This window comes from Durio zibethinus, chromosome 4 (genome assembly GCF_047325235.1).
Source record: "Durio zibethinus cultivar Kanyao isolate XHJ-2024 chromosome 4, ASM4732523v1, whole genome shotgun sequence".
In the NCBI taxonomy this organism is placed as follows: Eukaryota; Viridiplantae; Streptophyta; class Magnoliopsida; order Malvales; family Malvaceae; genus Durio; species Durio zibethinus.
In genome coordinates, this window is record NC_143165.1 from 6,130,139 (window position 1) to 6,145,954 (window position 15,816).

A 15,816-nucleotide genomic window follows, 5' to 3' on the forward strand; every position below is an offset into this window, starting at 1 on the left:
AATAAAAAATATATTAGTTCTAATTAATTTAAAAAATAATTTATATTATTTAATAAAAAAATTATTTACTAAATATATATAAATATATATTTAGTATATGGGTAGGGTACGCAACAAGTGCTATATTACCCTTTTCAATTCACATATTCAATAAAAAATTTAAAATTATATTTACCCCTGGACCTGTTTAAAGTTCGGGTTACTCACCCAAGCTTGAAAGTCTGTCAAAGTTTTGAGAGAATTTAGACAAAAAATTAAAACTCGTTAAATGAATTTTAGGATAATTTTTAGGTTCATTTAAATTTCGGATTGAACTTTGAACAAAATATTTAAAACCTAAGCTCGACTCGTCTCAATTCAAATTCACATATATTTAATTTTTTATATATATGTGAATTATATATAAATTAATTCACATATATATAAAAATTTAAAATAAGAATTATATATTTTATTAAACTTAATTTTTATTTTTAATTTATATATATGTGAATTAAATATAATCTCATTAAACTTAATTTAATTATATTTTTAATTTTTTATTATATAAATTAAGTTTAATTGGTAGATTTGAATTTATTTTTAGTTAGACTTGAAAAAATTTTAAGGTTTAAAATTTCAGATCGAGTCAAGCATGAAAAAACATATAAATTATTAACACCAAGTATGAGTCTGACCCTAACCCGATCTGACCCATAAATATCTCTATCAATCTCCAATCCCACAATATAATAACGATTCTCATTGAGTGTATATATATATATATACATACATACACACACATGAATTAAATATAATCTCATTAAATTTAATTTAATTATATATTTTTAAGTTTTTATTATATAAATTAAGTTTAATTAATAAATTTAAAAAAAAAATTTTTGACCTAACTTGAAAAAATTTTAAGACTCAAAATTTTAAATCAAATCAGACCTGTATAATCATATAAACTATTAACACCAAACATGAGTTCAAATCGAACCCAGCCCATGAATACCTCTACCCATCTCCAACCCCACAACGTAATATTCATCTCATCCATATTCAGATAAAAAATTAAAATTTTCATTGAATATAACTAAAATCGACACCTTATGAAGTTTGGGACAAAACCATGTATATTTGAATGTTTTTTCTTTTTCTTTTTTTATTTTATAAATAAAAGGTTGCATTATGAAAATAGAAAAAAAAATTACAAACAATAAAATTCGAATTTTAAATTTATTAAATATTTCTTTTTAAAAAAAGTAATATTAAATAAAATTTAAATTTCAATACTAATATATTTTTTTTATTTTCGACTCGCGACCCTTTTAAAGAAAAAAGGATTTAGACGTACGATGTTCTTCCACCGTCATCCCAATGAATTGACAGTTTCACTCATTTCAAGATACATATAAATTCATAAAAAAGCTCTACAGCACATGTAACCTTTCTGCAGCAAAGTACTATTATAAATATGAATGACACAAAGAGCAAATGCCTAGAAATGGTCAAAGGGCCCATAATTCGTGGACACATATCCTCATCGCTCTTTCCATTACAATTGTTATGTGATATGCACAGGTCGTAGCAAGGCTGGTTGATCTCTGGTGAGTGATAAGTAAATCTATATACCGTCTTAATAATTGCAAGAAATGAAATGAGAAGAAAGACATCTATCTCACTTGAAGATTAGATATCAATCCAAAAAGAAAAACCAAACCTACGTAATTTACTAGTCTTAGCTATTATTACAGGGTTTCTGGTAGGAGAAATTCTCAAACCATTCTTTAGGAGCATCTGGATGAATTCGATAAAGACAAGTTACTAATCTCTTTTAACCAGCTGCGACTATGCTTGCAATAGAGTAGTTTTTAGTGCCCAAACCTTTCTCCGCAAGCCATTTGTGGAATCGGTACCAGGGCTTAATCCGGTTCTCTAAGTTGAAACACACAAAGGCTGGGAATATATCAAGGTAGTCCAAAGAAACAACCATTTCATGGCAAGGAAATTCACCTTCTGCTTGATGGTTTCTGATACTATTCTGGGTTTCTGGTAGGAGAAATACTCAAACCATCGTTTTGGAGCATCTGGGTGAATTAGATAAAGACGTGCTACAAAACTCGTTTCACCAGTTGCAACTATGCTTGCAATGGAGTAGTTTTTAGTGCACAAACCTTTCTCTGCAAGCCATTTATGGAATCTGTACCAGGGCTTAATCCGGTTCTCTAAGTTGAAACACAGAAAGGCTGGGAAAAAATCAAGGTAGTCCAAAGAAACACCCATTTCATGGCAAAGGAAATTCACTTTCGGCTCAACAGTTTCTGGACTCTGGCTTAGAATTTTTGGTTTCATCTTTATCATCCTACAAAGTTTTGAGAACTCAATCCCTGTACCAAGAAGACAATCAAATCTTTCTTGCAACTCACAACTAGTGCCATGTACATGATCTAGAACCTCCATGGTCAAAGAATTCTCTCCAAACCCAATTCCATGCAAAAATTTCAACTTCTCCATTGTATGGACGGGTTCTTGAAAACTAAATTCTCTCCAAACTATCTCTGAAATCCTTATCCAAATCTTCATCAAGATCACTGAGGGCATAATTATCAAGCAATTGATGATTTCCATCCTTAATCTTATTAAACAACCACTCATGTAGATTTAATGCTCTCATCACATGAGGTAAATTAGCCATTTTATTCCTCCCCTCCCCCCCCCCCCCCCCCCCCCAAAACACATAAGGGCACTCTTGAGCAATGGAATCCGTTTCATCTTTGCTCAATCCAAAATATTTCAATATTCGCATAACTGAAATCACTTGTGTTTCCAAATCAAAATCCAAAATCTTCGGGCTTCAAAGAATCAACAAACCAACATCTTCCTTTCTAACAGAAAATCTACAAAAATACTAAACCTTCTGGACCAGAACCTCCTCTGGATGCTGAAGAAAAAGATTCTTACTTCTACCCATGAGCTCTCCCATCTTCCCTTTCTCACAACCCAGATCATAAAACACCCTCATTGTCCTACAAATTTCATACCAAGAATCCACATTTGCCTCAACACAAATCCCCAAATCAAAATCTACAAAAACCATTTTCAAATCATCCAACAAAGCACCAACTTCCCCATCCAATTCACCAACCCTACGCAACACATAAGGAAAAGCCAAGCAAATACCAATCACAGTAACATTGCTAAAGCCGCATTCTTTAATCCTTAAAGGCTTAACTTTCAACTCCATAGAACTTACACCAAAAATCAAAACTTCCTCTTTATAAAGCTTACCCAGCTTGTTCCAAGGAAACCGAAATCCGCAAAGCGCACAAGCAGCCTCTAGAACCGTCTCATCTTCAGAAAACAAGGAACTTGTTGGAGGGTGGTAAAATCCCACTAACTTCCTTATAATCAATGCCTATACTTTCAAAGAAGAACTCAAATTCGTTAATGGGATGGTACCTGAGGAAGCTGAGGACGTTTCTGTTGAAACTTGTGGTGGAGAAATCGATGCCGGAGACGAGAGCAGAGATAGAAAAGAGAGAGTTTTTGGCAATGTGTTCAGCGTAGACGAAGGGGATGTATCTGGTGGAGTGAAGGTAATCCGTGAGAACTTGCTGAGCATCTCCGATAGCTGGGGTTCGATACTTGGAAGGGATTTTGGTCAAGTTTGGGAGCTTGGGTTGTGTAGAAAAGTGGCGGGAAAGATGCGAGTAGAGATATTTGCCGAAAAGATTCATCGTCGGCTGAAGGGTTTAGGGTTTATGGGAGAGGGATTTTGTGGGTTGTTTCTTCTTTGAGTTTCACATTGCAGTTGTAGGTGGAGTCTGACTGAGCGACTGAGTTGACTTGACCCAAATCGATATAGCTTATAGTTTCGCTAAGGGATGCAGTCCAGCCGAATTAAGGAGATAAGAGGGAAAAGTTCTGAGTTTCATGGAATTTTAATTTTAAAAATTGAGAATGATTTGAGGTAAAAATTGAGTTATTTAAATTTATTTAATTAAATTTATTTAATAAAAAATAATTTAATTTTTGTATTTAATTTTAAATTTAATTATATGTTTAAATTTGAATTTAGATTTAAATTTATATAAAAATAAAAAATAATTTTAAACTAAAAAAATAAAATATATTAAAATTTTAAATTTTGATTATATCTATAAATTATTAAAATTAGATATTAAAATATTTAAATTTAAATTTTTTAAATTAAATTTGATAATAATAAAATAAAATTAAAATTTTAATATTTTTTTTTATCAAAGCTGAAAAACCCTCGAACCAGGGTATATAGGTAAAACCACACTTTGAAACAATAAAAGCCCTTTGCTTCGAAGTTTGGTGGCGATTCGCTTCTTTTTCTTCTCCGTGTTTGCCGAACCACCAGCGATGGCCGACCCAAGTGAAATTCCATTAAACCCCTCAATGCCACCCGCCGTCCAAATTCAGAGTCGATCTCCACCGCCAGTCCAACCCCAGATTCAACCTCTACCGGACCTTTTCTCCACCTCCAAGCGCCGCCGCGAGGAACAAGACCCGTCTGCGGCCGGGGAGACCGGAGAATCGGCACCGAAACGACAGGCCAAAGCCCAGGACGTCATTTTCCGTATCGTGGTCCCTTCAAGACAGATCGGTAAAGTCATCGGCAAAGGAGGCCATAGAATACAAAAGATTCGTGAAGACACCAAAGCCACCATCAAGATTGCCGATGCAATTGTTGTAAGTTTGAAATTTTGCCATGAATTTTGTATCTTTACCTTTTTCATTTTATTTTGTTTCACCAAATTTACTATATTTGTTAATGTTTCGCAGCGACATGAAGAACGCGTCATCATAATAAGCTCTAAAGACAACGATAATACGATTTCTGATGCGGAAAATGCGCTTCAGCAAATAGCTAGCGTAATCCTAAAGGTAGCCTCTTTCTTTCAATTATCGATCTTATTGGTAGTTTAACTATAGTGATAAGCAAAGATGATAAGTTTCGAACATGTTAAGGATTTATTGTAGTTTTTAGACCTGGCTATCTAAAACATAATATGGTGACATGACACGAACACAATATGAAAAAAAGGAAACAAAGGTGACATAGTTTAAAATTTTAACAAAAACTATATATGGGTTTAACAAAACCAAAAAAATGTATTTATGTTCCACCAAGCATAGGGCTTAAAAGAATTGCGTCCACTCCGCTGTTTGCATCCTTTTCCAAAGTGCAAAAGGAGCTTGCCTACTGAGTGAGCAACCTTACTCGGGAGTGAAGGGTAATGCTGAACATAGGGCATACTCTTACACCAGACAGCAAAAGAGTAGAATGAAAGATAAGAATACTCAATATAGAAAGAGATGCAACAATGCAAAATAGAATCAGAAAATGGGAAAAAAAGTAAGTGCGACACCAATTGTTACGCGCAATATTCGTGTAAAAAATTATATGAATGCACGAATTTAAGTATTTTACACTACACAAGTACACAAATCACCAGGTCTAGTAATTTTTGAACTGTGGTTACAACAATTTATGTATTCGTGTCGAGTAAAACACTGACAATTAGTGTATCTCTGATGAGTTGTTCATGAGAATTGCATGTCATAATTCGTATCAACACGGAAAATACCAAATATTTTTTTGTTTTTATTAAACTCATATATGGTTTTTGCTAAAATTTTAACATGTGTCACATTAGTGTCTTTTTTTGTAGTGTTACCGTGTTGTGTGTTAAATTGTCAGGTCTTACAAATTAATATGAGGTGGATGGTTTTGTATTGTATTTCTTAGCAGGAAGATGATAGTAGTACAGAGACAGCAAAGGTAGGTGCTGTCAGTGTGGGACATGTGGCTGCGAATACTATGAGACTTTTGATTGCTGGATCGCAAGCAGGCTGCCTAATTGGGATGTCTGGTCAAAACATCGAGAAATTAAGGAGTTCGTCCGGAGCTTCAATTACAATTCTTGCTCCAAACCAGCTGCCTTTGTGTGCATCTGCTCATGAATCCGATCGAGTTGTTCAGGTTAGATTTTACATGGTCAAGACTTTATAAGTTTTAGATCCCCATCTTATCTTGTTTTATACCATTTGTTTCTTTCGATTGCTGAATGATGATTGAATTCACATTGGACACAGATATCAGGCGACGTTCCAGCAGTATTGAAGGCTTTGGCTGAGATTGGTTATCAACTCAGGTATTTGTTGGCTGTTGCTTTAGTTTAGTTCGTAGTACAATGAGCTATGTCTCATTCTTACTTGAACATGAAATTGTATAACTTCTATGTTGGATCCATATTTAGGGAAAACCCACCACGGCAAGTGATTTCTATTAGTCCAGCGTATAATTTTAGCTTACTTCGCCCAGCTCAGCCTCAGCCGTATGTGGACCCAACTTCAGGTTATTTGATATTTTTCTTGTTAAAGTTATTTTTAGCTTTCAATTGCTACATTCTGTGGCTATCAAGTTTTAATATTTTAATATTTTTTCTTATAACCACATCATCTTTAGGACAACCACTCTTGCAGCTGATTACGTAACTTTCGAGATGGTGGTTTCAGAGACATTTATTGGTGGATTAATCGGCCGATGTGGCTCCAATATTTCAAGGATCAGAATTGAGTCTGGAGCAACTATAAAGGTGGGCAGACCATTGGTTCTTACACTGTGGATTCAATCTTTAGCTATTCCTGGATTTTACTTCTAGGTATTTTAGGCCAATTTATCATCTTTGTAATTTAGATGCCACTCTCTCAACATCTGATTATATTAGTTTTACTGTTGCAGGTTTATGGTGGGAAAGGAGAACAAAACATGAGGCATATTCAGTTCAGTGGGAGTTCGCAGCAGGTAATTTTTTCGGTTAAAAGCAGGAAGATGATTCAGTGTTTTTTTTTTTTTTTCCCAAATATGTATTTGACAAATGTTTTACTTTAGGTGATTATTTCCTTCTCTTTCCAATAGTTCTAATGTTTGATGATGATTAAAAACATATGGTAATAGTTATGCAAGAAAAAAAGCTTGCCTTCAACTGATTCTTTATTGTAGTCTTTTCGAGGTTCTTATCTTTTCTCTTGTATCAATTGCGGGTGCTTCTTAGGTTGCCTTAGCAAAGCAGAGGGTTGATGAATGCATTTATTCTCAGATGATACAACAAGCTGGGACTCAACAACCAGGGTAATTTCTTACTTATATTTGTATTTTTCCATCTTGTCATTTGGTTTGAAACATATTTAACACAAAGAAAGATCTTTGACGCGATGATCTTGTAAAACTCTGCTTCTGTGCTTCCCTGATGTTTTATTTTAAAAGGAAAACTTCACATGCCAAACCTTGTGGTTTGCGAGTTTCCTCCATACCCTCCTGTGAAAATTTTTTTCTCATTAATAATCTTGTGGTTCACTTCCGTTACAGAAGGGGTAATGGCATTAAAAATCAAACAGAATTTAATGAAATTAAAAAATTACCTTCCCCTTTATTTTTTAATGTCATTACCCTTACTGGTAATGAAAGTGAACGGCCATAAGTGGGAAAAAAAATTTTCTTAGGGGTTTATGTACAAAAGTCGCAAACCACAGGAGTATATGTGAAGTTTTCCTTATTTTAAATCTGTACAGGTTCAACTACACATTTAGTTTGGTTTTGGTTACTGCAACCATACACACTGATGAAAATTGGGGCGAACATTAATGCTCAAAACTGGGTTTTAGCACCTAATTGGGATAACATTCAGCACCAAGTATTTCATGTATTCAACATGGTTTTGTGTAGAGTATATAACTGATACAAGTTGCTTAATCGAATAAATATCCGATCACCTAGGTATAATCACTGTCGGTAGCCGTCTGGCCAAAAGAAACACCACTTATCTAACCATCATAGTTGTTAATATCTTATTACTAGTTACTATGTCTACATTGAGAACTGAATCTTTTTGCTTAAATGTTTAACTTGCTCAGCTTGACTAAATTCATATCGTCAGCTCAACTGGTTCTTTACAAAGCTAACATAGATGTATTTGTCTCAGTTTGCAGATGTAAACTACAAGGAAAATGATCTCTTTTGATCATTAAAAGTTCAAGGCCACTGTGATCTCAGTGTTGCACCTCATGGCCATGTAACTAAAGACTGCAAGCCCTTATGTTGGTGGCTTTTCTCTGCTTGGAATGATGACAAGTGATGTGCCTGATTTTAGTTTGTTGTTTTTCACATATAGAGTAGGCTTGTATTCTACTAATGATTGAAGATTAGAACAACTAAATTGACAGAAATGATTAAGCTGTGAAATTGAATTGTTCATTGTTACTGCCTTGGTGCATATGAATCTTGTCAAATCTTAGAGATCAAGGTCCACCTGTGAATTTAAAAGAATGTAGCCTAAAAAATTTCCTCTTTTTGCCCCAAGTTGGTTGGATATTACTTTCTTTTTCTTTTTCTTTTTTTTTGGAGCAGAAAGAGAATTTTGGGTTTTGCGGATCGGTTTAAACAGATTTATCGATGTCAAATTTAGTGAATTCATCTAAAATTACTTTTTCCGTTTCCCAACTGATTTGAAAGTGACAATGATTTGTTTGTGCACTACATTATATTTGTATACATCACTTGTTTTATCACCAATCCAAATGTTAAAAACTAAAAAATTACATCTTCAAAAAATAAAATGAAAATTTTTTATATCCAAATTACGATTTTTTTTTATAAAATAATAAGTTTAAAAAATAAAAAAAATACAAAATTTATCCAATTAACAACGTCGTTTTGCTGGAGCGACCCTGCACCGCTTGGTTTGTAGGTTGCTTTCATTTTGCAGAGTTCGTTGAAGGGAAAGCGGGAAATAAGAGAAACTGACTCCGCAAGAAAAGGGCCAAAACTAAAGCTTTTTCTTTTAGTTCCCTTTAATTTCGGATTTTTTTTATTATCTTAATTTTCATCTAGATCATGCATATTTCCTAGTCAAACATGTCTTCAGCTTTTCGTAGTAGATTTGTCGTCAAGGTCTTAACTTATGGTCTGTGATTACAGTCTTCATCTGTTTTAGTTGATGGGATTTCTTGTTTTTCTTTGTTGTAGTCTCCAGTTCTGGGTAATCAAAATTAAAGGGCACTTTTTTTTTCCTGTTAATTTGAGTTATGTATATTTTAAGGTTGTAAGGGCAATTTTTGTTGTTTTGTGTGTGTGTGTGTGTGTATTTTGGTGAATTAATAGAGAGAAAAAAGAGATGTACATTGAGGAATTGAATGGAGGGTAGCAGCAGGATCCAGATCAGAGTGAACTGTGTGGAGAGAGCCTGGTTGTTTGGCATGCAAAAGGGGTTTTGGTGGGAGCAGTAGTATTAACTCGTTTGCCCTGATTACTCCACCTTCAAGGTCGGGCAAGCCGCCAAACAAGTGAGATTTACAGATCTTTTGTGACTTTTCGGATTTATTTATGATTTTTTGGATTTATAAATCTCCTACCAATAAGAGATTCTGGGATTTGAACCTGGATGCTTTACATTTAAGCCCTAAACCTTAATCACTTGGGATGTTAGAATTTGTCGTATTAATATGATGAATTATTCCTCAAAACTATCTTAATGTCTGTTTTTGTTGTAATTTTGCTGATGATATCTTCTTCAAATTTAGATCCCATCACCATTTTGATATTCTATTGTCTATTGACTACTCATGCTTTAATCTCCTTATAACTGTCTAAACTTGAAGGTCAGGTTAGTTTTTCCTGGAATCCTAGTTGTTTGGTTTTCCAGCTCTCACAGATAAAATGAAATTTCACTTTCATTATTGATCATGTGGATGATGCAGATTGTTGTCCATATTGCTTTATGATTATCTATTAAATCTTTTTCTTTAGCTCACTTTGCCTTGGATTCAGTTTATTTTGTTTGGTGCCATGCCTTTCCCTGCTGATGTTCCTCGCTTGAAGGATCTTGGTGTCTCTGGAATGGTGACCTTAAATGAACCATAAGAGACTTTGGCCAACATCACCATATCATGTGAGTAAGCTCCTTGCAGTTTAAATGCTATGTTGTTAGAATCTACACTGATTCTGTAGATACTTAATGTAATAAGTAATCATAAAATTTTAGATAATAATGGTTTCATTAAGAGTTAATTTCATGAATGATCTTTAAATTATAATGAAATGTTCAATGTAATACTTGAATTATAAATATATTAACTAATGCGATATTCGAAAGATTATTTATTCGTCACATGTCATTATTTGAAGCTATGCACGTTACGGTGAGTACCACATTAATTAATTGATTCATAATTTAGTACCACATTAACTATTTCACTATAACTTTAGAGGTAATTCATAATATTAATCCTTTCGTTAAAAATGTGCCTACTTGGCCTTGATAAATTATATACTGTGAGCTATCTTTTAGTGAGTGAGAATTTCAGACATGAAAGCAAGAGTTCCTTGAGTTGAATCTATTCATCTTCACTTTCAAGGTACTCAGGTGCATATTTTAGCTATGATATGAACAGAAGAATTTAAGAAATGTTGCAGGTTGCCTTCTATCAGCAACATGGTTTTTTTTCTGTCTTAGATTTGCCTCAAAGCCCAAATATTCATTGGGTTTTTTCTTTTTTTTTTTTTGTTCTTTTACCTTGGCGGGTTTACAACATCAATCATTTGTTGATTCCTACAAGGGACTATCTTTTTGCTGCATCATTTGCTGATATATGCCAAGCTTTAGATTTCATACATGCTATGTGTCTTCTAGGATTTGTATTCATTGTTAGCCGAGTGCAACTTTTCTGGTTAGACATTTACTTATTTTTGGTGCTTTATGATGAGAACACATCTGTTGGGAAAACCACATATGTTCACTGCAAGGCTGGTCGAGGGCGCGGCACAACCATTGTTCTATGCTACCTGGTATTCACTGATTAAAAAGCTGACTGACTTTAGGAATTGATCTTATCTATTTTATCAATTATAACTGGTGGAACATAAGCATATGACACCTGATGCAGCTTATGAATATGTCAGATCTATCAGATCCGGGGTACTTCTGGCGCCTGTGCAGCAGCAAGGATGCCCTGTTGAGTTTATTAAACTATTATTTGGTGCTTCTTCTGGTATGAATAATTTATGTTCCTAGGCTCATATTATCTAAATCTGTTAATGTAGACTGTTCAAGACTACTACTATCTTCACAAAGTGAAAAATAATGGAATCTTTGGAAAATCTTGCTGCGTGATAGTAAAGAAAACCCTAATTTTCCCAGAAAAACAAGATACAGCAGCCTTCGATGATGGCTCTGTAGTTGTTGTAACAGAGTCAGACCTTGATGGATAGGTCGATGCAGGTGTGTCAGCTAAAGAGATGCCAGGAGAGGGAAGCCTGGCCGGCAGGTTTCAGTTTGCTAGACAGGTAGCCATTTCCCAGACTTTCATGCCTATAGCTTTGCTGCCATGCGGATAAGAAGACATCTAGGAACCCTGGTCCATTGAGCAGTCTTGGTACTCACATCCAGGTTTATTGAGAATTTTTTTTTTTACCAGCTTTTCAAAATTTTTCCCATAGTGAGTTTTGTTTTTGTGTTATTTCATTTTTTGTTGAGTTATACAGAGAATGAAGTATACATACATTCCCGAGTGTTTACCATTTATCAGTGATGCATTTGGCAAACACGTGTAAAGCATGAAAATGTATAAAACATGAAAATTGTCACATCACAATCCGTCTCAATACGAAAATACAAAATTCATTTTATTGTCAGTATCTAAAATTGCCAAGTATGCTTGAACATTGGTAGGGATGGATCTTTAATGCTAAAATGTCAATGATCCATACGGTAGACTATACTTAAAAAGCTACTGAGATCCTGCACTGTTGTGAAAATGACAGTACTTGATAATAAATTAAGAATTTACTGCAGAAAAGACCACAGGAACAACATTCTCTATTTATTAGATGGAAGCATGAAGCTAATAATTGTCTAAGAGAATTCGATATCTACAAACCTATTGTTCAGCTTCTCTAAGTGTTTGGCTTTATCCAGAGTATTTCGACTATTATGCGTCTTATGTTACATATGATCACAAATGATTTTATAACAAGATCAATGCAAAACAATAGGATGATAAACTGCAAGACGTACCAAGAAGCACAGGCAGGTAAACATGTAATTAGCGCGCATCTTCATCAGGCACCATATGGTAAATAATTGTCTCATCTGAACTTGGATTAGCATGATACTGTCCATAAAATGCATAAATAACGACAGATACTACGCTGAGGATGACGAATCTGATCCATGCTTCATAGTGCAACTGTGAAAAAAAAAAAAAGAAAAGCTAATTTTAAGTCATTTCTCAATTGGTTTCACAAATTCGATGCAGTGATGTCAAAGGAGTGTAGTAAGGGCATTTTCAAGCAAACCTGAGCAAACAGGAAGATGTTGAAAAAGATACAAACAGATGGCACAATGGGAACACCGGGACAAGAGAACCCTGGAGGATCTGAATAAGCCTGAGAAGGACATTAAGGAGTTCAGAAATTTTATTTAAGAGATGTTTACAAATTCAGTTGACCATGTTAGATCAAGCAGAAAGCAGAAGTCTGCACTGTAAATGGCAATCAATCTAGATCCGCTCAAAAGGACTAGTTTTCCATATTCAGAGGGTAGTTTAAAGCCTAATTCAAAAAACCATTCTTCACAATAATTACCATTCTTTATCGTTTCGCTTACCTGACGGCAATAAAGAGCAGCACAAGCAATTATGGCTATCACCACTGCAACAATCATAAAAATAAAGGAAGCACCGAAACGATAAAGAAGTCCAGTAGCAAAACCACAGCATGCCACTATGACAATGTATATGACACCTTCACACCAGTTTGACATGCATTTTGAAGAAACTTGATTTCCTGTCTTATTTTTCCAGCGAAGAGTTACAACACATGCTGCAACTACAGAATAGCCTGTCTGAAACAAATAAGAGTATAACATGAGGTGCATGTCCGTCATAATCATGAACATGTTAAAGCAATCTGTCCTTCAAAAAAGAAACTTATTTCACGCAGATAATTTCCTCCAACTTCATGACCTTCCCACATTGCACCCAATACATGCACTTCTATAAGTTATTGCATGTTGTGACAGACACAAGGGTATGCACTCTATTGTGATAAATTATTAGCAAGAAATAAATTCTGAAGATACATATCTGCTTCCATCCACAGCTGAAAATAGACTGCTTTGATAACCTAAACATGATACTAGGAAATGCACCACACGCTGAATGATAGTACACCTTCAAAATTTGTGAGTCATGTATGTTTGGTATCCACTAACTTTGAAGCACAAGACACAATAGTTTGGGAGAAATTAATAACCATATATGATGTAAATAAATATTGGGCAATGACTTTCTTTAAAAAGATAAAAAAGGCAATGGCATACCAGTGAGCCAACTGAAAGAATGTGTGATAGGACATGCACGTTAAATAGTCCTCCCAAAACAGCAGCAACGATACCAACCCAGATTTGAGAATGAATAGGTGTGTGGCGGTTTGGATGCACTTTAGCAAATATTGAAGGCAGTAAGCCATCCCTTCCAAGCCCAAGATATAACCGAGACTGCCAAGAGAAACATTCCATCATTTACAGTAGGAACATGTTACTCAATAAGGACATAACAAAAACATAGAAATCTAAGTTAGTTCACCTGGACATAAAGACCAACTAGAAGGGTTGTTGTAAGCCCAGCAACAGCTCCAATGCTGATTAAAATGGAAACATATTTCAAACCCTTGGAAGTAAAAGCTTCAACTAAAGGAGCATCTTCTCCCAGGAGATTGTAAGGTACCATCCCAGTGATCACCAAGCAAACACCAATGTATAATGCAATACATATAAGCAGACTTCCCACGATTCCTATTGGCAAATCCCGCTGAAACATCAAAATAAAACAAGGGAAACAATGAAACCATAAAATAACATGGAGACACTACATAACGTTAGTAAAATAAAATACAATACTTTGCAGCATAAGACATTGAGTTGATCTCAAAATAAGAATACCTGAGGCCTCTTTGATTCTTCAGCAGAATTAGCAACCGCATCAAATCCAACATACGCAAAGAATACTACAGTAGCTCCTGTCAATATTTCTTTAAAACCATTGGGAGCAAAAGGAGACCAATTGTCTAAATCAACTTTGAAAGCACCAACAATGATGACAAAAATAACAATGACAACCTGCAACACAGTTAACATCGAAAAAAGGTTACCCTATTTCACCTTTTTTCCTTCTTTGCTTCTTGCTTTTACTACTTACTTTCTCACAAAAGTTCATACTATGCTGTTAGTTGTTACTCACACAGGTCAAATTCTTAACTTTTACACATTCACAAATCTTGTTTCCTTTTGTATCCAAGTACCATTTTTAGGGGCACTTTAGTTTCCAAAGGACAAAATAAAATTTGTTCTCCTAAGTATAAATCAATTGACAAACGAAGACATTCTGGTCATTTTGGCCGATCTATCATGTCAGGCCAACTTGAAATCCGGAGATCCACATTAACTCGACAGTCGACACAGCCTACTTGCTAGCACATGAGGGTGCTAACTTGTCATTCCCCGAGTGAACTGTCAACTGTTAACTCGAGCATACAAGGTCAACCCTAATCTCCCTACGTCGACCTCGGGCCACCTAGGACCGAAACCCTCTAGCCCCATCCAGGTACTTCTAAACCAAATGAAACTCTTAGCTTTTAAGCATATATTTCATCTTATTCTCCTTCTCACTCTTTGACCTAGCATTGATTTAAGTATGGGAGCACAAACGCCCAAAAACTCTGGACCTTTTTGTTGACCGATCTCTCTTTCCTATGTTTTCAGGATTTTACCCTCGCAAACAACTCGGCACAAACAACCATATTTGCTTTTACTTTCATAAAGGAAAAAAACAGGTATCAGTGCATAAAAAACCAAACAAAGCCTTGAAAAGGGATTACCTTTGTTGCAGTCATGAAAGAATTAACAGCAGAAGATTCTTTAACACCCCGACAGAGAATAACTGTCAAAAGGGCAAGAAGAATCGGAGCCAAAACATTAATAGACAAAGTTCCTCCAAAGAATTCTTGACCACCGTGGCCAATCCAAGCCGGTATGTTTCCTTTTAAAGCAGGGATAAGCTCGAAAATCGAAACCACGTAGCTCGCTAAGCTACGAGCAATACTGGCCGCTCCGATATGGTAATCCAACATTAATTGCATGAAGACAAGAAAAGCTGTGATTTCATTGAACGCCGTATACGCGTACAAATACGCGCCTCCGACTACTGCAGGAAACCGTGATGCTAGCTCCGCGTAACACAGCGCGTTCAACACACACGACGCTCCCGCGAGTACGAAACTAATTGTCACTCCTGTAACAGAATTGAAATCGATCAAAAATTAAATTCAGAAATGAAATCCGGGAACCAAAAAGGAGGCAAGAATTGGTACGGACCGGGGCCGGCATCGTGAGCGACGGTTCCGGTAACAACGAAGATGCCGGCACCGATGGAGGCGCCGACGCCGAGAAGGATAAGATCGAAAACGCCGAGCCGGCGGATAAGGCCATCGCCAGAAGTTGTGCTGTTGGAGGACGAGTTTAGGCTTTTGACTCTAAGAGCGGAGGAGAAGAACGAAGTGACCTTTTTCTGTTGGCTCCCCATGGGTAAGGGAACGGTACAGAATGGTTATTACAATAAATTTTTATGTCACGTTCGCATTAAATCATCGTATTTATAGTTTCGGAATTCGATGCGGTCCGTTTGGGTACGGACGTTGCATTATGGATGCATTTTATGTGTATTTTATTTATTTATGCATTATAA

The 15,816-nt window shown here is 35.4% G+C and overlaps 3 protein-coding genes and 1 pseudogene across 11 annotated transcripts; 2 read left to right on the forward strand and 2 right to left on the reverse strand.

Annotated features, from left to right (window-relative positions):
• Positions 1-1,369: 1,369 nt before the first annotated feature.
• Positions 1,370-4,012, reverse strand: LOC111287897 (transcription termination factor MTEF18, mitochondrial pseudogene; annotated as a pseudogene).
• Positions 4,013-4,302: 290 nt separating this feature from the next.
• LOC111288283 (uncharacterized) lies at positions 4,303-8,377 on the forward strand. 3 transcript variants are annotated; one of them, XM_022879103.2, is made up of 9 exons: positions 4,306-4,704; positions 4,798-4,899; positions 5,765-5,998; positions 6,112-6,170; positions 6,276-6,373; positions 6,502-6,614; positions 6,761-6,823; positions 7,074-7,150; positions 8,001-8,377. In XM_022879103.2, exons 1-9 carry the CDS (start codon positions 4,375-4,377, stop codon positions 8,011-8,013), a joined length of 1,089 nt encoding a protein of 362 aa, XP_022734838.2. In that variant the 5' UTR covers positions 4,306-4,374; the 3' UTR covers positions 8,014-8,377. The 3 variants fall into 3 exon arrangements, 2 of the variants coding, with proteins under 2 accessions (XP_022734838.2, XP_022734839.2); XM_022879104.2 differs by having other exon boundaries at positions 4,307-4,704; positions 5,768-5,998; XR_002690068.2 differs by lacking the exon at positions 8,001-8,377 and having other exon boundaries at positions 4,303-4,704; positions 6,502-6,680; positions 7,074-7,149.
• Positions 8,378-8,510: 133 nt separating this feature from the next.
• On the forward strand, positions 8,511-12,466 carry LOC149519067 (phosphatidylglycerophosphate phosphatase PTPMT1-like). Of its 6 annotated transcripts, none has more exons than XM_089759269.1 (4): positions 8,511-9,360; positions 9,845-10,861; positions 10,976-11,027; positions 11,117-11,714. In XM_089759269.1, the coding sequence occupies exons 2-4, from the start codon at positions 10,481-10,483 to the stop codon at positions 11,155-11,157; spliced, it is 474 nt and encodes a 157-aa protein (XP_089615395.1). In that variant the 5' UTR covers positions 8,511-9,360; positions 9,845-10,480; the 3' UTR covers positions 11,158-11,714. The 6 variants fall into 6 exon arrangements, 2 of the variants coding, with proteins under 2 accessions (XP_089615395.1, XP_089615396.1); XR_016341435.1 differs by lacking the exon at positions 8,511-9,360 and adding an exon at positions 12,331-12,466 and having other exon boundaries at positions 10,726-10,861; positions 10,960-11,064; positions 11,295-11,462; XR_016341437.1 differs by lacking the exon at positions 8,511-9,360 and having other exon boundaries at positions 10,720-10,861; positions 10,976-11,064; positions 11,295-11,340.
• LOC111287237 (cationic amino acid transporter 9, chloroplastic-like) lies at positions 11,872-15,698 on the reverse strand. Of its 2 annotated transcripts, XM_022877618.2 has the most exons (8): positions 15,447-15,698; positions 14,951-15,363; positions 14,016-14,192; positions 13,660-13,884; positions 13,395-13,571; positions 12,681-12,917; positions 12,371-12,460; positions 11,872-12,261 (listed from the first exon to the last, which is right to left on the reverse strand). In XM_022877618.2, exons 1-8 carry the CDS (start codon positions 15,652-15,654, stop codon positions 12,118-12,120), a joined length of 1,671 nt encoding a protein of 556 aa, XP_022733353.2. In that variant the 5' UTR covers positions 15,655-15,698; the 3' UTR covers positions 11,872-12,117. The 2 variants fall into 2 exon arrangements, with proteins under 2 accessions (XP_022733353.2, XP_022733354.2); XM_022877619.2 differs by lacking the exon at positions 12,681-12,917.
• Between the last annotated feature and the right edge of the window lie 118 nt (positions 15,699-15,816).